This window comes from Anabrus simplex, chromosome 7, assembly GCF_040414725.1.
Source record: "Anabrus simplex isolate iqAnaSimp1 chromosome 7, ASM4041472v1, whole genome shotgun sequence".
Taxonomy (NCBI): domain Eukaryota; kingdom Metazoa; phylum Arthropoda; class Insecta; order Orthoptera; family Tettigoniidae; genus Anabrus; species Anabrus simplex.
In genome coordinates, this window is record NC_090271.1 from 40,127,032 (window position 1) to 40,153,563 (window position 26,532).

The 26,532-nt window shown below is 38.0% G+C and overlaps 1 protein-coding gene across 1 annotated transcript in view; it reads right to left on the reverse strand.

Moving 5' to 3' along the window:
• Positions 1-26,532, reverse strand: part of LOC136877675 (hydrocephalus-inducing protein homolog) — a 127,024-nt gene that overhangs the window by 22,158 nt on the left and 78,334 nt on the right. Inside the window, exon 10 of the mRNA XM_068228701.1 lies at positions 16,544-16,686. Within this exon, the coding sequence (XP_068084802.1) occupies positions 16,544-16,686 (143 nt within the window). The remainder of the gene's footprint in view (positions 1-16,543; positions 16,687-26,532) is intronic.

Below are 26,532 nucleotides of genomic sequence, written 5' to 3' on the forward strand. Positions count from 1 at the left end.
GTTCTCCAACAGAGTTTCTCACAGCATAGTTCATTCCACAACTCAATTTTCATGCCACTAATTTTGTGGTCAAGATCGTCTCATTCCTTGTGGATGCACTCTCAGACGAGTTGTTCCTGACTTGCTGACTTCTGTTCCCCAGCTTTTCTCCTTATGTAGGCCAGAGGGAGATCTTTGACAAAAGATCTTGTAGTTTCCACTTCTAGTTCATTCTATCTACCTATCCTATTGTTAGCCTACTTCGTTATCATGTACCTCAATAATTTGACAGAGCTATTATTTAACTCAGCACTGGCTCCACATACTTTGTTGCCAACCCACATCCTGCTGTTCCATGCACTCATTGTTACATACAAGCTTCAGCAAGGATTTCATACCTCAACAAAGCAGAGCTAGATTTGCTAGTCATAATTTATATCTTTGACAAGAATCTAGTTCCAGTCACCGAGCACATCAGAGGGAACTGGTTACTTTAAAAGAAAAATACAAAGGCTCATATACATACTTTGACTTGAGATGTACGAGTATACTAGCTGTCATCTTCTCCATCATCTGAAAACACATTCTTTTCGCACAGATTTGCAGCATATTCTCTTTCAGATTCATCTCCAGTTAAATTTCAGAGATTTGGTTAGAAAATGTCCCCATATCTCAGTACAAGGGAAAGTTACGCACCTATCCAATAAGAACAAAGCTTCTATCTGAACCATCTTTCCCAGTGGTCTGTTCATAGTCAAAGGGTCAAGTCACCTGACAACTTTATTAATAAGATGGTACATCTTCCTGATAAGAGTCAATTGATTGTGGGAATTCCTGACAGTCATTCTCTGCAAATGCACAAGACATATTGATACTAGAGTAAATAGGATAATTAAAATAATATTTGTTTATAACAATTTCTGTTTTTGTTTTAAAGGAAAAAACGACTTTAACCACCCAGTTCTATCCAAGGGCAGGGATAACCAGGAGTCCAGGTAGAATAATCACGACAACACTTCACACAGGAGGTAAATAAAACAGAAAATAAATTTTGAAAATCTCAAACGCGAGCAAGAAATTAAATAATGGCAAGGAGAAATCATACAATTTAAAAGAAACGTCACACAAGATAGTAAGCTCAGGGAAAATCAAGAAAAAAACAAATCATCCACCATCAGATTATTTATAATCAACAATTACCATCATCAACCGTTGTCATAGTAACCACAAACGCCATGAACAACGCAAAACCAAAGGTAAGCACGGAAACAGAAGCCGAAAAAAAGGAAAGAAGAAAGCATATTTTGATCGAAAGGACCAAGAAAGAAAAGAAAAGTATTAAAACAAGACTGGGAAAATAATATAAAACTACAGTCTCCTTGGTTAGAACTAAGTGGTTCAAAACACAACCTAGTTGGGGTGAACTGAAAACCAGTATAAGAAAATAGTACTCTTTCATATTCCTTTTTTGTTTAAACAATTTAGATCATAATTTACTTTCACCCCAGAACAATATTACAAGGTTATAATGGCACTAACAGCACATGATCAAATCAATTAGTACATCTATAACATCTTACACAAAAGTTTTTTTTTTTTGAAAAACAGATCATTAAAATTTAGCCAAGAAAGACCAGTCCAACGCAATAAGCCAAATAGTCTTTCTTTGTTTTTGTTTCATGGTAGTGGAAGGTAGGTAATAATCTTGAGGGGACGCCACAGCGCCATTTTGTACTCACGTATGAATGCGGATTAAATTGACATAAATAAATAATCCATACAGCCTGTGGACGTTCCCATGATGAAAAAACACAACACAAATCCTGAGGACTAGAAAGAGAGCCCTCTCACGATGTTATTTATCTATTTTCCATCTCACCGGCTGTAAAGTGCTCTAGCACGAGCCACCAAACTCACAACGCATCTTCTTCAATCAACAATGGCTTAATGGCTGCTCTCCCTGAGTAGCGAATAGCCTCCGAAACTAGTGTACCAGGAAAAGTTGTGGGCAAAGGGCATGAGTAGGACCTCAGGGAGTGGAACTGGGTTTTGGAGCCGATACAGAGAAGGATAGTCTCGCAGAGCGAATAATAGATGGTAAATAATTTTTTTTCAAAACAATTTATTAATTTCTCACCCTGCGGTATGATTGTTGACTCAAAATGTATATTGAAATTAAATGTTGAAAATAATCTTCTTGAAAAAAAAATGGCATAAATATCATTGGTTTCAAAGTCTTTCATATGTGTGAATTTCCACCTAAAGTCTTTTTAAACCTAAGCACACTTTTATAATGGTAAATGGATATGAGAAATTATTAAAAGTTTTCAGTTCTCAGTTCGTCAATCTCGTTATACAGCACACTTGAAATCCTATAGTCTTTCTACGAGAAATGAAATTGAAATTAAATTTATCACTTTTGAGAAATTATGGAAATTGTTCACACGCGACACTGAAGTTTCACTGTTCAAAATAAATGAAAAAGTTTAGTCAGTTTGTTACTCACTTATGACAAGAACTGTTGTTACCAAATGTCGAAAGATGGACATCTGGAATGTTCCATGTAGAAGCAGGATCGGCGATGTTGACGTTCCTGATGAGGTGATGACAGCTGGAACTGTTGAGTTTCGCACACGAAAATTCATTTAGTGCGACTGGTTATCACTTACACTGTTGAACACTATTTATGGCGTATGAAGAATCACAGTCCTTTCTGTACTAAATACTATTTACAGTCGTTATTGAAACGTTCTTAATCACACAGTTCACACTTGAAGAAAGAAAAAAAAAGAAAGCAAGTCGATAAGCACAGTCTGTGAACACAGTCATTAAGTTAGATTTTCTGCTAATCCTGTTATATTAACTTAGAAAAGTTCTTACTTTTTCATTCAAAATATTGATGTGACGTGAATAAAGAAATATAATGCAATACTCGAGAAAAAAAAAAAATAAGTTCTGGTGATTCTTAAGTATTAGGCTCTGTAGAAGTTTAATGTTACTTGACGTTGCCTAAGTCCACACGTAATGAAATAGTTAATATTTGTACTCCAATAAGTTCACTCGTGTTACAGTCTTAAATGTCTTTTTAGGATTATATTGTAATCGCGACGCGACATACTAACTGCAGTGCGACGTCCTTTATCGGCGATAGAATTTCGCGTTCTGGAGATACGACGAAAGGACTTCTATCGTGACTGCGCGAACATACTGTACGCGGGCCGGTTTCTTCACTATCTCACTCACACAGTTGTCTGTTTGTCCTTGTACGGTACTGTACTGTACTGCACTGGTTTGCGGGCTATCTGGCCTTGACATATATAGATACCAGCGCAGGGAGGGGTGGCAGCTCTCTCTCGGCCATGTGACCGTAATTACGTAATTTCGTTGAGACTTTAAATTGTTATAACTCAACAACCGTTTGATGAATTAATTTGAAATTTACAGGGATTAACTTTTATGATGTTTGCTATAATTCAGCGTTTGTCCCGTTGAAATTGGTTAAGGTGTTAAAAAGCTGTTAAAAGAAAAATTCTTTCGAGAAATATCTCTAGGGGAGGTGAGCTTCGAGCGACAGGTGACGTCACTTGACTCCGCCTAGCGTACTCGTAGGGTCTGGCACATACTGGAACATTCTTTACATGGATGTTCGTACGTCGGTCGGATCTTTAATGCTGGAAATAACATTTCTTTCAATTAATATGGACCAGGACCTAGGCCTTCCTGGTACACTAGGGAGCTCTAATTGGTCAAGGGGTGGAGCATCATAGTACAAGTACTCTGACAGAGGTCACCACATACAAGGTCCATTACTTCCCGGGGTTTCAATGAAGAATAATGAGTGCCATGCTCAAAATACATGTTTTTAAATAAAACTTGAAGTAGTAAGGAACAGAATGGAAGATAGTACAAGGAAAGGTAGAGTTAGTATGACACAAATTTCCACACCGTTTAGGCCACATCTAAAACATTGGGAGGAGGAGAAGTAAAATAATGACATCTTGATGTCACATATCACAGTGTGATCCATTACATTCTTAGTCAACTACACAACCATTTTGCTTCCATCACACTGGTGGCTTTGTCTGTCTACAGAGCATGAAAAATTTGACTGGTCAGTAAACTCAGATAATGGGCTATCTCCCAAATAGTTCAATATTGTGATATTATGATTTTCCCATGACTATGATATTTCCTTATTTATAAAATGGCACAGTATGTATTGTCACTTGCTGAACATAAGACTTCTGTTTTTTGGGATGATGGAGAAATACTAGGTTTTATTTGTTACCCAAAACATGGCAAAAAGTTTTCTTAGCGACAGTTTTCCATAACTGATACAGTAATTCATTGGTGTTACAGCTGCTATTCCGCCGATTCCCAAGTCTAAGCCTCTTGGCGTCAAAGAAAAATCCACGGTTAGGGTCGGTAGGCATCCCAGGGTTTGCAACGAATATGTATTTTTAACGTGAATCCAGAGAGAAATGCTCAACGCAACGCTTTCGTTCATTCAAGATAAATCTGACAGACATCTCTATCGCTTGTCAATTTCCGTAATGGTTTCATATATTAATGCTGCCATAATTGTAACTTACCTGTACATACTATACTAATAATCTATAAATGATAATAAATTATATCTTACTATCATTTATTTAAAGTTAAAAACTTCATGATTGTTCCGTATTGAATAGAGAAAATAAGATGTACAATATTATAGGGAAGGATCCACCTTTCAATACTCCGTAGTAAAAAGTAGTTACAACCTGTTTAATGGGACCGGTTTCAACACATTTAGAGTGTCATCATCAGCCAATTAGCGAAGATCTTAACAATAACTAACATATTAAACATAGGCAAAATATTAACATTGTATCACATCGTGGCAATTCAGTTTTGAACATTAACTGAATTGCCACGATGTGATACAATGTTAATATTTTGCCTATGTTTAATATGTTAGTTATTGTTAAGATCTTCGCTAATTGGCTGATGATGACACTCTAAATGTGTTGAAACCGGTCCCATTAAACAGGTTGTAACTACTTTTTACTACGGAGTATTGAAAGGTGGATCCTTCCCTATAATATTGTACATCTTATAAACTATCATTTATTCAAGAAAATAAATATGATGGATAAATTAAAATATAAAATTTGCTTATAGTTTGAAATTAATGATGGAACTGAAATATTACCTTCAAAATTATTTCTTCAATATTTTTTTCATCGTAGGAATTGTCATAATATTTATTGAAAGGGTAGTTAACTCAACTTTGCTTTAACACCTCATAAAAATAAATTGGATACATTTTTACAAATCTCCATGGAATTGTTTGAGTTAATTAATTAATCTTCTTAACAGAAATGTCTCTCATTTGGTCATCAGTTCTTGATGTTAAGAATGAATGCTTTTAGATGTTTTCTTTAAATTAGATGCATACAGAATAAGATTAGTTTCATCCCTGTGTAGCATTCATTGGCTACATATCAATTACTATCTACTAAATTACTAATAATCACCAACACATTCAATATCTACTTTGGAAATTAGTGAACTTGTCCTAAATAATTATGGTAGCTTCATGATTAAATTGCAACTCTAGTATATCATTTAAATAACACAAAAAAAATACTGCAATACATGAAGGCTTTGCATTTAACAAAATGTTTTCTTTGAATCTGTATTTCCTGAATGCGCAAAAGACGGACATGATGGACCAGTAAATCGAGAATGGGATTGACGACCAGAGGAGACCAGCCGACTTGATGGGCAGATGAGAGCTCGATTCCCGCAGAAGAGATGCCAGATGACCGAGCCCATAATATCAAAGGAGGACCAGTGCAGCTGATGGCATAGCTGGACCAAGACCAACCCCAGCAGACGAATACAGAATAAGATAAGTTGTCAGAATATTATCAAGTGAGTTTATGTTTTCTTTGTACTGTATAATGTAGACTGTGTATATTTGTTTGGAGTGTAATAGGTCGTTAGATCTTCATAACATAATTCAATATCAAACAGTTTCTCACGAGTGATCTAAAACGTGACATATTTAGGAAGGTGATAGGTAGTCTTCAGCATGAATAAAGTTTATCTCGAGCTAGAGAAGTGACCATATAATAGTATAATGATATGTCAACGATATCAATCAATCATAATAAACCACGCAATTAATGTAAGAATATATGATGAGAATAGAGTATGAGCCGGGCTGAGTGGCTCAGATGGTTAAAGCGCTGGCCTTCTAACCCCAACTTGGCAGGTTCGATCCTGGCTCAGTCCGGTGATATTTGAAGGTGTTCAAATACGACAGCCTTGTGTTGGTAGATTTACTGGCACGTAAAAGAACTCCTACGGGACTAAATTCCGGCACCTCAGCATCTCCGAAAACTGTAAAAGTAGTTAGCGGGACGTAAAAGAAATAACATCGTCATTATTACTATTATTATTATTATTATTATTATTATTATTATTATTATTATTATTATTATTATTATTATTATTATTAATAGAGTATGATAGGTAGTAATATTGAGATGTAAAACATTAGGTTTGTAAAGATAAATTGTTTATTGCCATTAATAAATCAAAGGAGGTTAGATATGGATGCATATGTGAAAATAAGGAACATTTTGGCAGAAATGAGAAGATATTGATCTGGGAAATATATATATTATATATATATATTATTTTTTGGAAATTGAATTGAATTATGCTTTACTCTATACCAGCATTAAATAAGAAATATTGACATGTGGGGAGGTAAAAATATAAAGAGAAATATGAGAAAGAGAGTGTGAGATAGTAGAATATTGATATATGAAGGAAAGAATTGATGAATTGTGATAATGATGCAAAGAAATAAGAGGAAGGATTTATATATTAATAAATAAAGTGTAGTTTAGTGGCACAGATGCAGATCAATGATAGACATAATGGTGGTAATGATGTTTACACAATGAATAAACCATATTGTATAACAAATGGCAACTCGATACAGTATTTACGAGCTACTGATAGGGATTGATCATCAAAATAAATGCTGATACCCATGATTTTCACTCAAATGGCAATTTCAATGATAAATTCATATTATTGAAATGGCATAAGGTTATTATAGCTAATATAACAAGCTATTAGTGACATGTATAGTTTATAACGTCTTCTTAATAATATTTTATGACTGATAATGACTTAGAATTTTCTTCCATGGTATTCCCTATAGACCTACACCACCATGGTTCTGTCTTGCCTATGATTAGTACCCAGTCTAGCTCGAGCGGTCGAGGAGAGAGGTTGCGTTGCGAAGTGCGTGCTGTAAACATGGTCGGCATTGAACAGTACCGGGCCGCTATTGGGAAATGGCAGGCAAGGCAGAAGAAGGAGGCCAGGAGTGGATTGGTGACGGACGGATTGAAAATGAGTGAAGCGGTGCTGGTGGTGACAGTGATAGCAGTGTTACTGGTTATTGGGGGGGTGGAAGTAAACCCAGGCCCAAATACCAGTGGAAAATATAGTACGGAGGATTTGGCCGCACTCAGGGTGGTTGTAAGTGAAGTTATGCAGGAGAAGTGTCAATGGGATAAGGTGCAGGAAATAAAGGACATGATGGAGGAGCAGAGAAGGGAGATAGGGAACATGAAGAAATGGCTTGAAACGAAGACAGAGGAATCGAGCAGGAGAGTGGTCAATAACGAGAAAGAAATCGAGTTATTGAGAGGGGAAGTGAAACATCTGAAAGATGAGGTGATGAAGTTGAAGAAAGAAGCGGAGGGGTACAGGCAGGAGAGATTGAAAAAAGCCATATTTATATATGGAATTGAGGAAGGGGCGAGAGAGAGCAAGTTTGAGCTGATATTTAAGGTGGTGGAAGCTATACGTGATGTTATGAAGATAAACTTTAGTGAGGTAGACATTGATGATGTAGAGAGAGTTGGTAAAATCAAAGGTCGGAGGCCAATTAGGGTTAAATTGTTCTCAACCTTAATGGCAGATTCTGTGTTAAGGAACAGCAAGAATTTACAAGGGCGGAAAATAGGGGTGAAAGGAGACATGGGAAGAGAAGGAAGTGAAAACGCGAAGATCTTGAATAGGCACCTATGGAGAGCGAGGAACCAGGGGCTAAAGGCCCGAATAAGAGGTCTGAGGTTGGAGGTGACAAACGGGCGATGGGTCAGAGTTCATTCAGTGACTAAGCTAAAGGAAATGGACGAAAACGAGAGGGTTGAGAGTGGTGAGAGGACAAGGCAAGATGGGAAGAAGAAAGAAGAAAAGAAGAGGAGGAGGGACGTGGCAGGAGAGCAGGGCATCTCGGAAGAGAATGGGCAGTGCAGCCGGGAGACAGAAGACCAAGATAGTGAAGTGGACGGTGAGAGTGGGCCGCAAGAAACTGGGAGAGGAGAGTGTAGAGGTGCAGTGAGCAAGAAAGGACAAAGGGAGGTGGATTCAGAAGTCCAAAATAGTGAGGGGGAGAGTGGGGGTGAGCAGAAAGAAGGGGTGAGTGCAGGGTGCAGTGGTGTAGTGAACAAGAAAGGTCAAGAGGAGACAGATCGACAAGAAGGTAAAAAAATTATGAGTAAAGTCAGGAGTAAGAGCTTAAAAGACATATGGGGAAAAGTACGTAAAGGGATGGAGGATACAGAGGGAGAGAGGTCGATAAATACTAGAAGTAAGAATAGAGGGGGAGACCTAGAAGGGAAGGAGGGAAAGTTATAACAATATTGGAAGATAGGATGTGTGAATATTGAAGGAGTAAGGAGCAAATTAGGAAACAAGAAAGTTAGGGAAGTAATTGAAAGTTTCGATGTTGTGGCACTCTTGGAGACGTGGTTGGAAACAGGGAGGGAGATTGCATGGAAGGGGTTTGAGATAAAATATAAATATAGAAGAAAAGAGAGGAATAAGGGACGAGCACCAGGAGGGATGATAGTTCTAATTAGGGAAGAAATTAGTGAAAGAGTAGAGGATATAGAGACCGATATGATGGAAACCATATGGCTGAGATTGAATTTGGGAGGGAGAGAGGGATGGAGGAAGAAAATAAATCTAGCTTTTGTTTACTGCCACCCTAGTAATTCAGAATATGCAAATAAATATTTTTTTGAAGAGTTATTGGTGGATATTGGTAGGATAAGGGGAATGTATCCAGGGGAGGAGGATATGTTGTTATTTGGGGATTGGAACGCGAGAATAGGAGAACAGAGCCCAGTTTATAGTAGGGAGGATGGAATGTGTTTGTTAGAAAGCAGAAGGAGTGAGGACAAAATTACAAATAGTTATGGAGAGAAGCTCCTAGAGATGTGTGCTGTGGGAAACTTGTATATTCTGAATGGGTGGATAGAGGGCGACAGGACGGGGAAATTGACATATGTTACGGAGAAAGGGGGTAGTGTGATAGATATGGTTTTGAGCTCGGAAGGGATGATTGAGGAAGTTGTAAGTATGGAAATAGGAGATTGGATTGAGTCACACCATTTCCCGGTGAGGGTTATGCTGAAAAGAGAGGAAGAGAAGTGTACAATGAAGGAAAATGAGACAAAGGATAAACGAGGGAGGGGTTATAATAAGTACAAATGGACAGAGAAGGTGGGCCGGGATTGGAATAGGGTAGTAAAGGAGGAGCTACATCTTCTGAAATATGGGTGGGAAGGGGCGTTAGAAGAGAATGATACTGATAAAGCCTTGGAATTGTTGCTACATCCAATAAAGATGATAGCGCAGAAGGTGAAAGCTAGAAAAGGAAATAAGAAAGAGGGAGAAGAATGGTTTAATAGGGAGTGTGAAGGATTGCGGAGAAAGGTGATGGACGCGTTAGGAGAATATAGAAGGAAAGGTGGGAGCCAAGAAAGGGAGTTTTTCTGTAGACTGAGGAAGGAGTATAAAAAGAAAATCTCTGAGACAAAAAAGACGTGGTTAGAGGAACAAATGGAAGCCATAAATAATGACTGCAAGACTAACAATTTTGAGAGAGTCTGGGATAAGATTAATAGAATTATTAAGGGTGGAAGGAATATGGAGAGAACGAGTATTGAGGAAGTGCAATGGGTCAGGCACTTCGATGAATTACTAGGAAAAAAGGGGGGTGATAGATGGAGAGGTTCGGGAGAAGAAGTAATTTGGAGGAATAGGGGAGTGGCAATTTATGACTTGGATAAAGAAATCACAAGAGAGGAAATCCGGGGAGTGATAAGCAGAGCCAGAGCGAAGTCGGCCGGGGGGTGTAATGGTATAAATAATAAGTTTTGGAAGGAAATTAGTAAAAATGAGATAATGATAGAGGGCATGGTGAAGCTATTCAATAGGATATTCGAGGGAGGAAATTACCCTAGGGAATGGGAAACAGGAATTATATGCCCTATATACAAGGGAAAGGGTAGTAGGAACAATGTGAACAGTTATAGAGGTATATCTCTGTTGGATTCTTTGAGTAAAATATATACTGGGGTGCTAGCGAACAGAATAAGCGGGTGGGCGGAAGAAAATGAAATTTTGACAGATTACCAAGGGGGATTTAGGAAAAAGAAAAGAACAGTGGATAATATAATGATAGTAAAGACTATTTTAGAAAAGTATAAGAATATGGATAGAAGTACGGTTTATGTAGCAGCAATAGATTTTGAGAAAGCTTTTGATAAGGTAAATAGAGAGGCCCTACTAGAGAAATTAGGTAGGTTAGGGATTTCGGAGAAGATGTTGAGGGCAGTGGAAGGAATATATAGGGACGTCAGGTTTTGTGTAAAATTGGGAGAAGGGAGAATGAGTGGACCATTAGAGTCCAAGGTGGGTTTAAAACAAGGATGCAAGTTATCGCCCATACTGTTTATTTTATTTATCAACGATATTTTAGAGGGGTTTGGGGCAGAAAATTGGGCTGTACCAGTAATTAATGGTTTGGAAGTGCCAGGACTGATATTTGCGGATGATGTGTTATTGATGACGTTAACTTCAGGGGCGATGAATAGGGCCTTAGAGTCAGTGATGTTATTTGCGAGGAAATGGGGATTGAAAATTAATGGAAATAAGTCTAAAATATTGGTAGTACAGGTGAACAAAAGAAGAAAGATAGAAGGGAATTGGGTAATTCAGGGAGAAAGATTGGAACAGGTAAGGAAGCTGGAATATCTAGGAGTTATTTTTAATGATAAAGGAACTTGGAGTGACCAGATCAAAAGAATGAAATATAGAGGATTGGCAGCCTTAGCCTCAGTCAGAAATTTGCTACTCAAGTACCCGGGGATCAGTTACAAAACACTGAGACTCGTGTTTAGGTCGGTAATCGTGGGGAGGGTATTATACGGAGCAGAAGTTTGGGGGCTGGATGAGAAAAGAGAGGAACTAAGAAGGATTGTTAGTAGTTTTGCCAAGTTAGTGATGGGCTTACCGAGGTGTACAGCAAATGTAGGGGCGGAATTAATGTGTGGGGAGGATTTGGAATCAGAGGGTGTGAAAAGAATAGTTAGATATTGGATGAATTTAAAAAGACAGGAAGGTGGGAGAGTTTTACAGGCAGCATATGTACAGCAATTTAAGAGCATGTATAAGGGTGGATGGTTAGAAAAAATAAAGGGATATTTGGAGAGGATAGGATTAGGACACCTGTGGGGGGAGGTTTGGTCAAAGACAGAAGTGAGAGGGATGAATATACTGGAAAGGAGAATTAGAGATATCCATAGGCAGAAATTATTGGGGGAAAGCAGACTAAGAAATTCGCTGACTGTTTTGACGAAAATAGAGGAGATAGCAGGGTTGAATATTAGATACGTCGATAGGTCAAAACGATATGGGATGATGTGGTGGCTTTTAGGTCTGCCAAGGAATAAAGGCTGGTTACAAGGCAGGGATAAGACAAGGTGTGTACTTTGTGGAGATGTAAATGATGAGTTTCACTTGCTAAGAGACTGTGAGGTAACGAGGGGGTTAAGACATGGATTATTGAGTGCCGAGCATCGGGAAATACTGGGGAGAGGAGATGAGAACGCAATACTGAGATGGATTATTAAACAATGGGAAAAAGGGGGTGAATTGAACAGGTATTTTTGTGCGACAAAAAAGGCCTGCGAGAGTAAAATGAAGGAGAGTGAGTTAGAGGGTGGGCAGGGGAATAGGGGGGTGGAATAGTTATCTGTATAAGGGAAGGGGATAGTATGTTAAAATTCTAATGGATTAGGGAATAGAGGGACTGAGTACTTAGTTAGGTGGAGTTGGGTAAGAGGGCAGGATTGCATGGTCTGTTTGTTTTATGATATGTTAGTAATTGTTATTCATTGTAATTTTATTAGGTTATGATGGTAATTATTTGTGAAGGCTGAAATGTGGCAATGGTGAAGTGGTATATTTATTGTTGATATGTGGAGTTGGAGGAGTGGTGGTATAAATATGGTAATGGAGAAGTGGTATAGGAGGAAGAAATATGTTGGAAAGGTGTTGGTATATGCGTGACTGGTATTGGTTATTCATTGTAATTTCATTAGGTTATGATGGTAAATAATTGGTGAAGGCTGAGATGTGGTAATGGTGAAGTGATATATTTATTGTGATATTTGGAGTTGGAGGAGTGGTGGTAAATGTGGTGTTGGAAAAGTGTTATATCGTTGGAATGTAGTGTGGGTGAAGTGGTGATATAAGTAGAGGTGGTATATAATGTGGAGTTGGTGCTGTATTGCTGAAATGTGGTGTGGGAAGTATTGAAGGTTTAGTATTTAGGTGATGTATGGTTTGGTACTGAGATGGTTTATTTATGGTTGACTTCGTGGGAGTTGGGAGGTGGTATTATTGTATTGATGTCTGGTATAAGTATTTAATTTCTGGAGCTGGATAGAGGTGAGTTTATTGTCATTTTGTAAATTTTGGTTTGTTTGTATGGAGAGGAGGAAGAAATATGATGTTGGAGAGGTGTTGGTATGTGTTGTATTGCTGAGATATGGTGTCGGAAGCATTGGAGGCTTAGTATGTATGATTGGGTGATGTATGGTATGGTATTGAGATGGTTTATTTACGGCCGAATTCGTGGAAGTTGGGAGAGAGTATTATTGTATTGGTGTCTGGTATGAGTATTGAATTTTTGGAGCTGGAGGGAGGTGATTTTATTAAAATTTAGTAAATTGTGGTTTGTTTGTATGGAGAGGAGGAAGGAGTATGATGTTGGAGAGGTGTTGGTATAGGCGTGATTGGTATTTGTTATGCATGGTCGAAATTTTTTGGGAGATGGAGAGGTAATTTTATTATGGAGTGTTATGGCGGATTGAAATGATATGAAGCAATGTTAACGCTGATTGGTAAAAGCTGTGGTATGATGGATTGGAATGTTATGACGGAATATTGTTGTTATTATTTAGACTTGTACTATAGGAGGTGGAATCTGAAAGATTGAATGCAATGTTAGTGTCATGGCTGGTTTGGTATGCAATAGTGTAATGTTGCTGGTGTAGCTTATTTTGGAGTAGGTCAGGGAACAATAGAGGTGATGGAATTGCTGAAGCAAGAAGGTCGCGTGACGTGTGAGTGATAACAAGCAGCAAGTTGCAACACCAGCAGCAGATTGTAAACATAGAACAGGCTGATGAGGTGTTCATTTCATTTTATTTTGTATGTGGTGGAGGGTGGTGGCTTGGGTTGGGCTGCGTTTATTATTATTTATTTATTTATTTATTTATTATTATTGTGAACGTGTATTCGGGGCTGAACGCCTGTTTTGTTCATTAATAAATACTATAGACCTACACGAGATTGACTGGATACAACACAATATGTGGCGGGAAAAAAAGGCCTCACCAATCAAAACAACAGGCTTGCTTTGTTTATTGTTACATCTCCCTCTTCTTATCATTCACGCATGCTGGGGAGCACTTAATGCCCACAAAAACAGAAAACTATTTAAAAAGATGATCTCTTTACTCAGTAATACTTAAGTACCTCTTGAGTACCTTAATCGCAAAGCAATGGTTTAAAAAATGAAGATAACAAAAAAGTTAAAATTACAATATAACAGACAATTCATTATGAAAAGTAAATATAATGGACTGCATGTTTGATATACCATGTAACACGGACTACTCACCCCGCCAGACTACTTCTCTTCAAACGACCTGTTTGCAGCCTTATCAACTTCATCTCATCACTTCTGCCCTTGGGATTTCATTCATCTTCATCACGCCGAGCAACTTATCCAGCCCTCATGCCTATTTCTTGGCACGATCAAGATTTTACATTGTTTCAAGAAGTCCACAGTTATTATGAAGAAGGCCTTCTTCAACTAACTACAAAAGTATGTAGCTGACTTCCTCGCCAACTTGCTACAAACTTCTCCCTCTCTCGTGACCTCTTTGGCACATGGCCACTTGTTCGACTAACATGACATAATGTGGGCAATTCTCCCATGTTTTCCCCTTACTGTTCTCTCACATTCCAGATATGTACTGAGATGAAAATCCAAGCAAACCGTTCAGCATTACACTGTGGTTCATCCCCGTGAAAAAACTGTGCTCTCTTTGTGTTGTGCTACCATCAAAAGAGGTCAGGTGAGCAGGGGTCTTTGTTAATCATAGCACAGCTTGTTCACATACTGTGGCTCTTGGAGTTGACTTAAACATTTTGTGCCAACACTTGTTCTCAAACTTCCACCATAGAATTTGTTTGGTCATGTTGTCTCAAGTGTGTATGGTGGCTGCGCTGAGTATCGCAGCAATCCATGTGACAAATATAATACAATGACAGACAATTTTCTTGTCTCTAGTAATCAAGTGGAAATGAAAATACCTAAAAACTCTCTTTTATGATGGTTTTGAATGCTATAAAATATAGCTAATTTGGGAACAGAACTGTCCAAAAGGAAAGAAAAAGGGGAAATCTTGTTCCCTTCAATTTGATGTAAGCTCAGTTAGGAAATCACTTCACCTTGGTAGCAGGAATTTGGATGCCTAGTGTGATTGATCTTTCTACTAGAAAACAGAATGTTTTTCCATTTTATCTGTGTGATGCTTATTTTAATAACTCCCTGTTCTGTTGTAGGTTTACATCATAGTTCTTGCTGGAATTTTTAAGTTTATTTAGACTTGGGTTTCTGTAATTTTCTTGAAATATGAAATCCTCTTCCCCCTTTGTTTCTTACAATTGAATTATGTTTTACTCCTTTCCTATATGCTGGTCATAATGTTGTGAGACTGTAATATTTAAAACTGCAGATCTAGTCATTGCTAATTTTTAATTCTGTGTCTGGGTGTTAAATTGTTATTTTTTATTTATATATTTATTTATTGACAAATAGGGTTCCATAGAGCAAGAGCTCTGTTGAAAGGAACAATATATTCTCCATTTGGCAATTAGCTTATTTTCATTGCACATGGTAGGAGCATATTTATCATACTGTTAAAACATTTCTGAGAATGATAGAAGATGGTAATCTATTCTTCCCTTAGAAGTCCGCTTCCAGTCTAATTACTTTTGTTTCAACAAGAGCTTTGCAAGTAGTAAAGGATGTGGCAGAAATACCTGATGAATTGCAAACATAAATAACTCGGCAACGTAACAAGCCATTTCAAGATTTATTGCACAGTTGGAAAGAGTAGTGTTTGCCATTTGCGTCATATACACATACACATACACACTAGGTTTTGAAAATAATATCATCCAAATGCCGACCATCCTGTTCGATGCACCTCTGAACCCTCTTCCTGAAGTTCCAGGATAGTCTTACAACACGCTCTGCAGTTGACCCAATTACGTTCACTGAGTTTCTGAACACCCACCATTTTGTACGGATGGAACTTCATGTCTGGGTGTAAAATTCTCCTTATGGTGCGATCCAAGAGTCCCATAGCACTTAAATACCTATGCACCGAACGTTGATGAGATTGCATAACAGCGTCTCACTGCACGGACGGTCTCTGGTGTTCGGACACTACGAAGCTTACCAGGCGGTTTCGTTTTCACACTCGAACCACTTTTTCACAAACTGTTCACCCATAACAGAATGGTGTTCCTGCTCGGAAGTTTCTCATTTTGACCTAAGCCAAAGTGTCTGCGAAACAAACGCTGTGTTGTGGTAACAAAGTCGGCATTTCTGAAATAAGTCTCAATCACGAAACCTCGGTGTTCACCACTCCATGCCATGGTAGCGACTGTCTGGCTGACTGACTAGCCCGGACGAGAGATGCACGTGTTCTCCAAGGCAAGGGCCAAGACCGTGCGCACCACGACAATAACACCTGTTTGCAACATTTATTTCGCTCCAAATTACTGTATGTGACATAAATGGCAAACCCTGCTCTTTTAAACAGTGCAACAAAATTGTGAATGGCTTGTTGCATTGCCGAGTTATTTACATCTGAAATTCATCTGCTATTTCTGCCACATCCGGTATATAGGTAATTTAATTGGACCCTCTACTCCAGTCAGCTTCTTTTTCCCCTACCCCTTACTGGGCTTGAATCTTGCACTGCGCAGACTCCTCTCCTTGAGAGAAAATCTAGAGAATCCTGCATCATTTTCTTTCAGCCTTTCCACCCAATAATATTCCCATCTCACCACTGTTCACACTACAATATAAGATAGCAATAGATGTACTCACACAAAATCACCAGCAACAGATGTGACAAATAATGTTCCTTGAGAGTTTCCCAGAGAACTTGGTTCAAATATCACTTCAACTGTAGCTTTATGACTGGCAGCTCCTGACACTACCTTCTCCACACGGAAATCAGGATTGTCTACCTAAAAGAATAGAATGAAAGGTTCCACTGAGTCAGTATTTCTTTTGGAATTTGCTGATACTTCACTGAAACAGAATGGCAGTATACAGTGAAATCTTGATACAACGATACTGCACGGAGAGAAAAAATATATCGTTGCAGAGGGAGTTATTGTTATAAAGAGGGATTTAGAATAACAGGTTCTCATGTCAATTGGTAAACAAATTAACCTCTGGAAAGTGAATTACATTAACTACCTGCCACATCATATCATTTAATTCCCACTAATATGAGGTTAGTGACAACAGAAATGCAAAAAATGTATGAAATGAAAATACCTTACTATGTCCAACAGAGTATATTCATATTTACCACATAATTTAAATTTCCCACATTTATTGTTGTTCACACTATGCAGCACTCCACTAATGTAAACTACTATAGTTAAATAAATCTGAAATCACAGTCAGTTTCAAATTCCTCTTCACAGATAGAAAAACACACAAAGACCTAATTACCGTATGTCAAGATTCACTGCTTAAGTTACAACACTCGTTGGTATGTACGACAGTGTGTCAAAATGAGATTTTGAAGGGGCTATTTTAGTTTCAAGCAACTGTTCAACAGTTACAGTACTGCCATTTAAACCCTTCTGGAATACACACTGCCTAGATCTTCCTAGAATTCTGTAGCTGTTGAGTTTCCAGAGTTGCTCAACAAACCCACCCCTTAGGTATACTCCTCTACCTTGTTAATACAGAAGGTAGTAATTTATAGTTTTTCTAACTGTTGGGTTTGATTCAGTGTCGTTAACCATATAGTTTACGGACCCTACTTGCCGATACGACATCTTACAGTTACTTTTAATCTTGCAGGTTGGCACTATGCCGCCATGATTTTTTTCATGTTACCTCCTCTATAAAGATAAATAAGAGGCGTGGTGCAGGTCTTTTTGAGCTGACGCCATACAGCTGACCTGCGTGTCTATGAGGATGGAGCCATACCTATGATGAATTGTAATGAAGACGGCACACACACCCAGCTCCTGAGCCATCAAAATTAACCAATAAAGGTTAAAATCCCCAACCCGGCAGGGAATTGAATCCGGTACCCTCTTGTCTGAAGGCCAGCACGCTAACCATTGAGCCATGGAGCCGGACTCTATAAAGATAAATTCAGTTGAAATGGAAGGAAATTTTGTTATCAACCTAACCTACCCTTGTCTTGTCATGGCTTTGGTACGGTTTGCAGGCTTAGCCTTTGTGTATTCTTATTGACTTACAGCATATGTTTATGTAATATTTTTGCTTGTGTGTATTATTACAGGATGGTTTCACTTCAGTTCGACAGTTAATGGCCAATTTCAGGAAGGGAGCTGAATTATTTACACCAGGCAAACACCGAAGAATACTGTCATAATCATCATCATCATTATTTCCCCTTATCCAGCTCCTGCCATGTTGGGATATTTATGGTACTTCTCCATCTTCCTCTTTCCTTCCACCATTCCTCTTCCACGATCTTGTCCCAGTCTAAATTTCATCTTCTTATGCCGCTCTTCACTGATTCAGTCCACCTTGTCCTAGTTCTTCCTCTTGCTCTCTTGCCCTTGCACTTTGCCTCCAGCATCTGTCTTGGAATTTGTTGTCTGTGGTGGGAAGTTAATGATGAAGAAGTTTCAATCTATGATGATGTGGCCAAAGTTGAACAGTTGTGTGCAGAGACCAGTAAAGCCACAGAAATCCTTGTCGTTATTTAATTTTGGCCCTGCCATCATTTTAGAATTTTATGTAAAACAGCTATTTGTGAAAGCAAAAGGAACATTTAAAGACTGAAGAGCTTATGCAAAAAATGTTTTTGAGAATTTATGTGAATTAGAAAAAGTTAATTAGAATAAAGTTTTGAGGACTCTCAACAAAGACATTACCGAAGAATATATTTAAAATTATTTTATTTTAATTATTGTAACTGATGGGTATTTAAAATTTCCTGTAGTGGTTGTGTCATCGGTCTGTGGTAAATTGCATCTAAAATTGATAACCAACTTTTGTGTCAGCCTGTATTGACACGTGGAGGTTTTGATAACGAAATTGCTATGTTTCATAATTGAACCCTCTAGAAATTGCCCATATAAGGAAGTGGATTTTTATTGGTCGGAATAACGACTTTTTTTATTGGTGAATGCAGAGATCTAGGGAAATTCTGTGTTTTCATTGGCTACTTGTGATCGCTCGATTTTTGGTTTTGGGCTCCTCATGTGAGCAAGGCATTTTGGGACTCCAGCCTCTTATGGTAAGGGCTATGTTATTCCTTTTCATTTAATTTAAATTCATTCTTGTGTTTCGGTCTTTTCATATTTAATGTAACTTTCGTTGGTATGTAATTTGTTTTCGTGTAACAGAGTTTTCCTCTAGATTTCCATATTCACCAATTTTTTTGTTTTTTGAATGACTGTGTCTCGATGGACAGTCATAGCAGCATTTGTGTTTTCGGAGGCAACTCTTATTTTGTTCTAAATTTGTAACGTACATAAATTTAACCCTTTTGAGTTCGTCTCCAGGATTTCTGAGACTATTTCTGTGTTAAAGTTTGTACAACCCACTATCTGAAGAGCTGTAGTATTCAGTTGTCTATTAGTGTGTATTTATATTCTGTGTTAAGTTTTATTTTTTATTTTTTTTCTCATTGTTAGCTGGCCTCATTTCCTTCCTTTTTGATATTGTTCTTTAAGTTTTTAACCCTAGACCGGGCGCGCTGGTTGTTCATGTCCACCAGCACGCTATATGACGCCGTAATTCCTAGAACTGTCAGTCTTTTACCACCTCACAACTAATACCTTTGCTCTCACTCTTGACCTTCAGTTCAGTCGGGTTTCGACCACAGTGGAAGCGATACGTGTGTAATTATTTTGAGCAAGTTCTTGGAACCCTTTGTCAACTGTGCGCCTGGTCATATACATAAAATTTCTTTCTTTAAAATTTCCTTTCCTATGTACATTTTAGGTAATTAGGCAAAGTCAGGCGTAATTGCATGTAGTATATTTCTATTTTAGGTCTCGTTTGTCAATGATAAAGACACACCTGGCATTTTGAGCCAGTTGTTCGATGAAATAGAAGACACTGCCTCGGATTTTTCGGATGGGGAGGAGGAAATTATAAACATATCGTATCAGGATCGTAACAATGATACAGAGCAGGATGCCGATTCAGACAGTGAGATCTATTAAGATGATAACGAAAGGGAATTTTTCTTCTGGAGAGATGGAGGAACAATGTGGTCCACTGTGGACTTTTCAAAACTTACTTCGAGGGTAAAAGCAAGGAATATTGTAAAAATACTGCCAGGACTGGAAGGGGAGGCGAGGAAGGTATCAACAGAAATTGATTGTTTCATGCACTTGATAAACAATGAACTATTATGCTGGACTAATTTGGACATTTCTAGGAAGCGGGAGGAAGTGAATTAGAGCCATGAGCGCGATGCTAAATTTGTGAACTGCAGTGAAATTATAGCATTGCTCGGGGGATAAGGCGTGAAAGATTTCTTGAACATGGCAAGAAAGTTTTTTTCATCCAGTCTTTTTTTTTTTTTTGCTATTATCTCTGATTATTTCATTGCATAATTGTGAAAATATTAAAATATGACCATTATTTTAATTTAATTATGTATCTACTGCCTAACTCATTTTCAATAGGTGCAGTATTTGTGTCCCTATCAGAATTAGTTCACATGTTCATTATTATCCATTTTAAGTACATTCATATTAATCATTAATAAAAGTTTTTAATTTTATTTGGAGAAGAACATTGAAACAAAAGATAAAACACCATTATGCGATTGGAAGCCTGTAAACGACTGAAAACATAACTGGTTGACAAAGTCAACGTGCGCCCGGTAGTGTGACAGAAATTGCCGCGCCCAGTCTAAGGTTAATACATTTAAGCTTAAGGGTGGTTGCCGTGTTTCCTTTTCCCCACAACGAAGTACAATCTCATGGCCTATTAGGGTTCCTTCCACGTTTCCACCATCATTCCATAGTTGTCGTTATTAGACCTGTAAGTTGATAGTTGTCGCAGCGCAAACATGGCATAAATTTTAATTTAATTTCACATATTTCTAAAATTTTATATTATTTCATTACTATTATTATGTAGATGCTCAACAGGTGCTACAGAATTCTACTTTCCTCCATCCTCTGTACATGTCCAAACCACCTTTTCAACTCTTTTCGACTCTCCCATTTAGCTTTCCTATTACTCTGCTGTACCCTCCTGCTAATCTCCATGTCCACCCTAGCATTTTGCATTAATTCCCTTCCTAGGTATTTAAAGCTGTCCACAACTTCCAGACTCTGACTTCCAATTTTCACAGTGCCCTTTCCTTGTCTTTCCCCTCTTGACATCACCATAGCCTTGTTTTTCTCTGAACTGATTTTCATGCCATACTTCTCAATTTTTTCATTCAGTACATCTAGTTGTTGTTGCACTTCTTTGCCATTCTTTTCCCAGATCACATCATCATCTGCAAATAGCAGCATCTTCATCTCTTTATCTCCATAGGCTTCCTTTGTTTCCTTTACAATTTTGTCCATGACCGTAATAAACAAAAGAGGTGACAACCCACTCCCCTGTCTTAATCCAGTCTTATTCCTAAACCATTCCGTCTTTTCAACTGGGGTCAGTACTCTACTAACACAGTTGTTGAACATTGCTTGCACCATTTCTAACATTTCTCTTCCAAGTATCTTTTTAACCATGGTTTCCCAAACCTTCTCTCTGGGGACACTATCATATGCCTTTTCTACATCTATGAAAGTCATGACCAGATACTTTCCATATTCCCAGTTGTTTTCCATCAGCTGTCTCATGCTAAAGATTGGGTCCACTGTAGATATTCCACTTCTGAAACCATATTGTTCCTCTTGTAACTCTCCTTCAATCTTTCTCCTCATTCTTCTTTCTAATATCCTTTCCAGTATTTTAATTACCTGCGATATAAGTGTGATTCCTCTATAGCAACCACAAACTACCTTATCCCCTTTCTTCAACACTGGTATTATTGTCCCTTTTTTCCAGTCTTCTGGTACACATTTGTGTTTCCACATACACTTTAGTAGTTGGTACAGCCATTGCATACCAACAAGTCCAGCAGCCTTTATCATTTCCACACTGATTTCATCCATCCCTGTTGCTTTTCCCATCTTCATCTTTTATACCACTAACTCCACCTCCCGCATTGTTATATCATCTTCCTCACACTGTATTGCTTCTATCTCCCATGTACTCTTGTTCATAATCAATAGCTTATCAAAATACTCCTTCCATCTTCTCTTTATCCCCATCTTCCTTTTTCACTAGCTTTGTGGTAACTCTTTCTGTCCTCTTCTTGTAAGTCCATACAGCATCCTTTTACTGCCACTTATATCCACTTCCATTTTTTGTGTAAATTCTTCCCAACTCTTCTTCTTTTCTTCTCCTACCACCTTCTTACATCTCCATTTGCTGTTGAGATACTTCCTTTTGCTTTCTTCTGTTTGATTTCAGCTCCATTTTTGCCAGGCTGTCTTCTTTTCTTTCACCACTTTCCTCACTTTCTCATTCCACCACGGTGTCTCCTTTTCTTTCACTCTTGTAGATGTCCTGCCACAAGCACTCTCTGCTGCACTAACAAATGCCTTTTTAAATTTGGTCCACTCCTCTTCTACATTTTCCACTTCAGTAACTGGGATTTGTTGCTTCAATCTCTCCTGAAAATTTTCTTGTACATTTTTGTCTTTCAGTTTCCATACTTTTATTTTGCTTTCTCTTATCTCTTTAAGTTTTCCATTATTCCCAACCGTAATTTTGCCACCACAACTCTATGGTCCCCATTAAATGCTTCTCCTGGTAAAGCCGTCACATCCATCAACTTCCTGGAATTTGTCCTTTCCTTCTCGTAATTTTCCTGCTGTTTTTCTTTTGAAACCATGTATTCCCCACTATACGTCCATTCCTTTCACAGAAGTCCATTAGTTCCTCTCCTTCACGATTTTTTTCCCCATATCCATATAGTCCGACGACTTCTTCCTTTCCTTGTCTCTCGTTTCCGACCTGTGCATTCAGATCTCCCATAATAACCACTTCTACACCTGAAATTTCTCTTTCTACTTTCTCAAAGAATCCTTCAATATCTTCTTCTTCCCTGTTTCCCATCTGTGGTGCATACACTTCATTCATTTTTAGTCTAATCTTCATTACTCTGTCACTAACATATTCCACCAGTTCAATTGCTTCGAAATGATTAGTCCCACTCTGTTTATTGCCTCTTGGCCACCATTCCAGTATAATATGTATCCTTTCCTCAATTTCTTCCTTCCATGTCCTTTCCATTTCACTTCATTCAGCCCTATCATTTCCACCTTCTCCGTCTCTATGAAATCTTCTGCATCCTCTGCCTTTCCTGTCAGGGTCATAAGATTTACTATTGCTATCTTAATGTTGGTTACTGGTCACCCATTTCACACAGTTATCCCAGTGCCCTGAGAACTGTACGACGCTTTAAGCAGGGGCGCCCTAGCCTTTTACAAGATTGATTTCCTAGTACCATACATAGGCTATTATTATGATGGGGTTGCCACTCCCAAAGGCATTTTATACCTACTGCCAGGTATGGTTGTAGTAATGCGTTTATCAAAATAAAGGCAGAAATATATAACATTAAATTGATTGAGGGTGAGAGAGTTTATTTCCTTAATTCTTCACTGAGCTTGAAAGCTCACTTGATTATAAATGTCTTGATTGATCATTTACTTGGGTAAGGGAACATCCGTTATTGATACTTACACTGAAGTTAGTTTGTTGATGGAGTCTTGTGATTTCAATATGTAACTAGTCAAGTTGACAGCAGTGATGAGATAGAGCGGCGATATTTGCATTTTTAGTGTACAGCCTATAGTGCTGAGCACTATAACTACACAACTATAAACACGCTTGCTATGCTCACACAATAGGAAAGTTCAATCTTATAATATAGATCCTCTGTATCTGAGAGTAAAGCTCTGAATTGTGATGTGTCTGGTATTCCTCATCTTCCAGTATCAGGCCATGGATTTTGTTTTTGTTTTTTGTTTTTGAGAATTCCCGTTTTTCAATGAAGACTTTTATGTCTAGTGATAGAAACTCCATGGCATATAGGGCTTCCAGGCAGACAACTGATGTGTAGTGTTTCAGCTTCAGATTGCATGACAGAAATCACTTGTGCGTGTTTTAAGTCAGTTGATAGTCCAGTTCAGGCTTATTAACTATCATGGAGAGGGCTCTGACAAGTAGAGTTCAATCCAGTCACCGAGGTACTTAAATTTATCCACTTGCTTGTTCTCTGTTCCAGTAACATCTCTCTGTTAACCTCATTGATGTTGGTAAAGTATTCAGTTTTCTCTAGTGACACTTGGAGTTCTGCTATGGCTGTCTGCCTTCAGAGACAGGTGATCTGTATCTCTGCTATTTCCAGAGATTCATCAATCAGTTTCATGTCATCTGCAAAGGCCAGGCACTCTATTTTAAGCCTTTCCTCCATGTAATGAACGTAGATGCCACTCTGGCAACCTAAGTTGACCAGTTTCTTTTGTCATTCTCTCACAACTTATTCAAGGACACAATTGATAAAGAGTGTCTGACCTCTGTTTTGATCTTTGTGAAATCTCACATCTCAGTTTAACCCTTGAGTGTGTTCAGTCAGGTTTTGTTGTCTAGTCCTAGTTACTCCAGTATTTTACTAAAGGTTTGTTGGTTCATGGAATTGTAGACCTTCCTAAAATCAACAAAAGTGAATACTACCTTCAGGCTTCTAATTTTTGGGGTAGGTCAGAACTTCTTTGAGGTTAAGGATTTGTTCAGCATAGGATCAGCTCTTTTTAAAGCCACCCTGTTGTTTCCTCAGTTCACAGTCCAGTTGATTATCTGCCCTTGTTAGTAATTCCTTAGAGAAGACCTTGTACATTACTGGGAGGAGAGAGATCCCTCCATAGTAGTTTGCATCTGTAAGATCTGCTTTCTTGTGAAAGGGGTGGTTTAAAGCTGAGTAACACCAATATAAATGGTCCATTATTGGACATTATAAATTTTCCAGCCAACTCATTCCTGGTTGCCAGCGTTTCACCCCCGTGTGTTAGGTTGGGCTCATCAGTTGGTACCTAGCACACCTACCAAGACGCATGACTAGTGCATACTGTGGAGGCCACTGCGTAAGCTACTTGAAGCCACCAGCAGTGCTAATGCACTATGAGAGACTTTGTCTCACTACCAGAAATTGATGCCTGCTTGGCCATCAGATGATATAGATGTTGATTCCATAGGGAATCTGAAATATTTGTCCCGAATGAGTAAATTTATAATACCAATATAAATGATCTGCAGATTCTTAATTTTCATTAACATTTTTTTTTTTTTTTTCCATTTTCATTCACGAGTATAGACAATATCAAATCTCAATACTCTTAGGGTGTAATGTGGCATTTTTTATATTATAATTGTAACATGTTAACTTAAGATGTTTTTAAGGGGTAACGTATTTTTCAGTGTAATCCTTGTATGAATAGATAATGTTTCAGACATTTGATCTTAAGGTTACCTACATGCTGATTGTGCCCTTAACAAGGGGCAAAACATGTCCCTGAGAAGTGTATATAGTATTATGTAGATTTCACCCATGTAGCACGTGGTTTGTATTGAATAGGTGTGATAATAGAATAAATTCTTTTTGTGATAATTTGCTTATGATTATGTTATTGAGACCAGAACAGATGTTGCACCTTACATACATAAAGCCATGGGAGGCCTTGGGATTGCCTATTACTGTTTTGGTCCTAACATAAGACTGAGAATTTTATGATTTTATTAAAATGTCATAAAAACTGCAGTCATTTTATTTGTGCACATTACATTTAACTAGTTTGTTTAATTTCCAACTTGTACTGACTTGTGCACCAAGCGCACTTTCCAGCTGAGCTCGAGGTTATGAATAACCATAATTTCTGAAGTTTTTATGATATTTTTTCTCTTTCCAATTTGATTGTGATTAGTGATGAGCAGAACTGAATATAATGCATTCAAGAACTTTTGAGAATTGATACTTAACATTCGAAACCATATACTAGAGTTCAAAATAATCTTTAAAATTTAATGTAGGCCTAATTTACGTGGTACAAGATTTCCACAAACTGACTATGAACAGTATTCAATATACTGTACCGGAGAACAAATTACAATGGAAGATTAAGAAAAGAAGGGATTTCGCCATCATGTTGGGTGCTTTTGTATCTGATGTGCTTTATTTTTTATTAGATTAGAGAATTAAAAACTACTTGTGATCAATTGTTGTTTGGCTTGGCGTTATAAGATTTTTCATAGAGTTTGGCTGATTAAAGTTGCTAAACTGAAAGAAGTTTTCACGGGTAATGACAAAGTTTCCCCAGTAAAACTGAATATAAAGTATAAAGATTTTTAACTCACGTACTGGTAATTAATGTTTGAAGCTGGTCCCATTGTCTAACTTGTCACCCTTTTACCTGGAGGGCATGGGTTCGATTCCCAGCCAGGTCAGTCAATTTACTTCGATATAAGAGCTGGTTCCAGGACCACTCAGCCTATGTGATTATCTTTAATTGAGGAGCTATCTAATGGTGAGATGGTAACTCCGGTCTAGAGAGCCAGGAATAACAGCCGAGAGGATTTGTCACAGTGACCATGTGTCACCTTGTAATCTGCAGGCCTTCGGGCTGAGCAGCAGTCGTTTGGCAGGCAAAGGCCCATTGGGGCTGTAGTTTGGTTTGTTTTGGTTTAGGAGTGTTTGTAAGATTATAATTATACATATTTCATTTTTGTGATGTTTA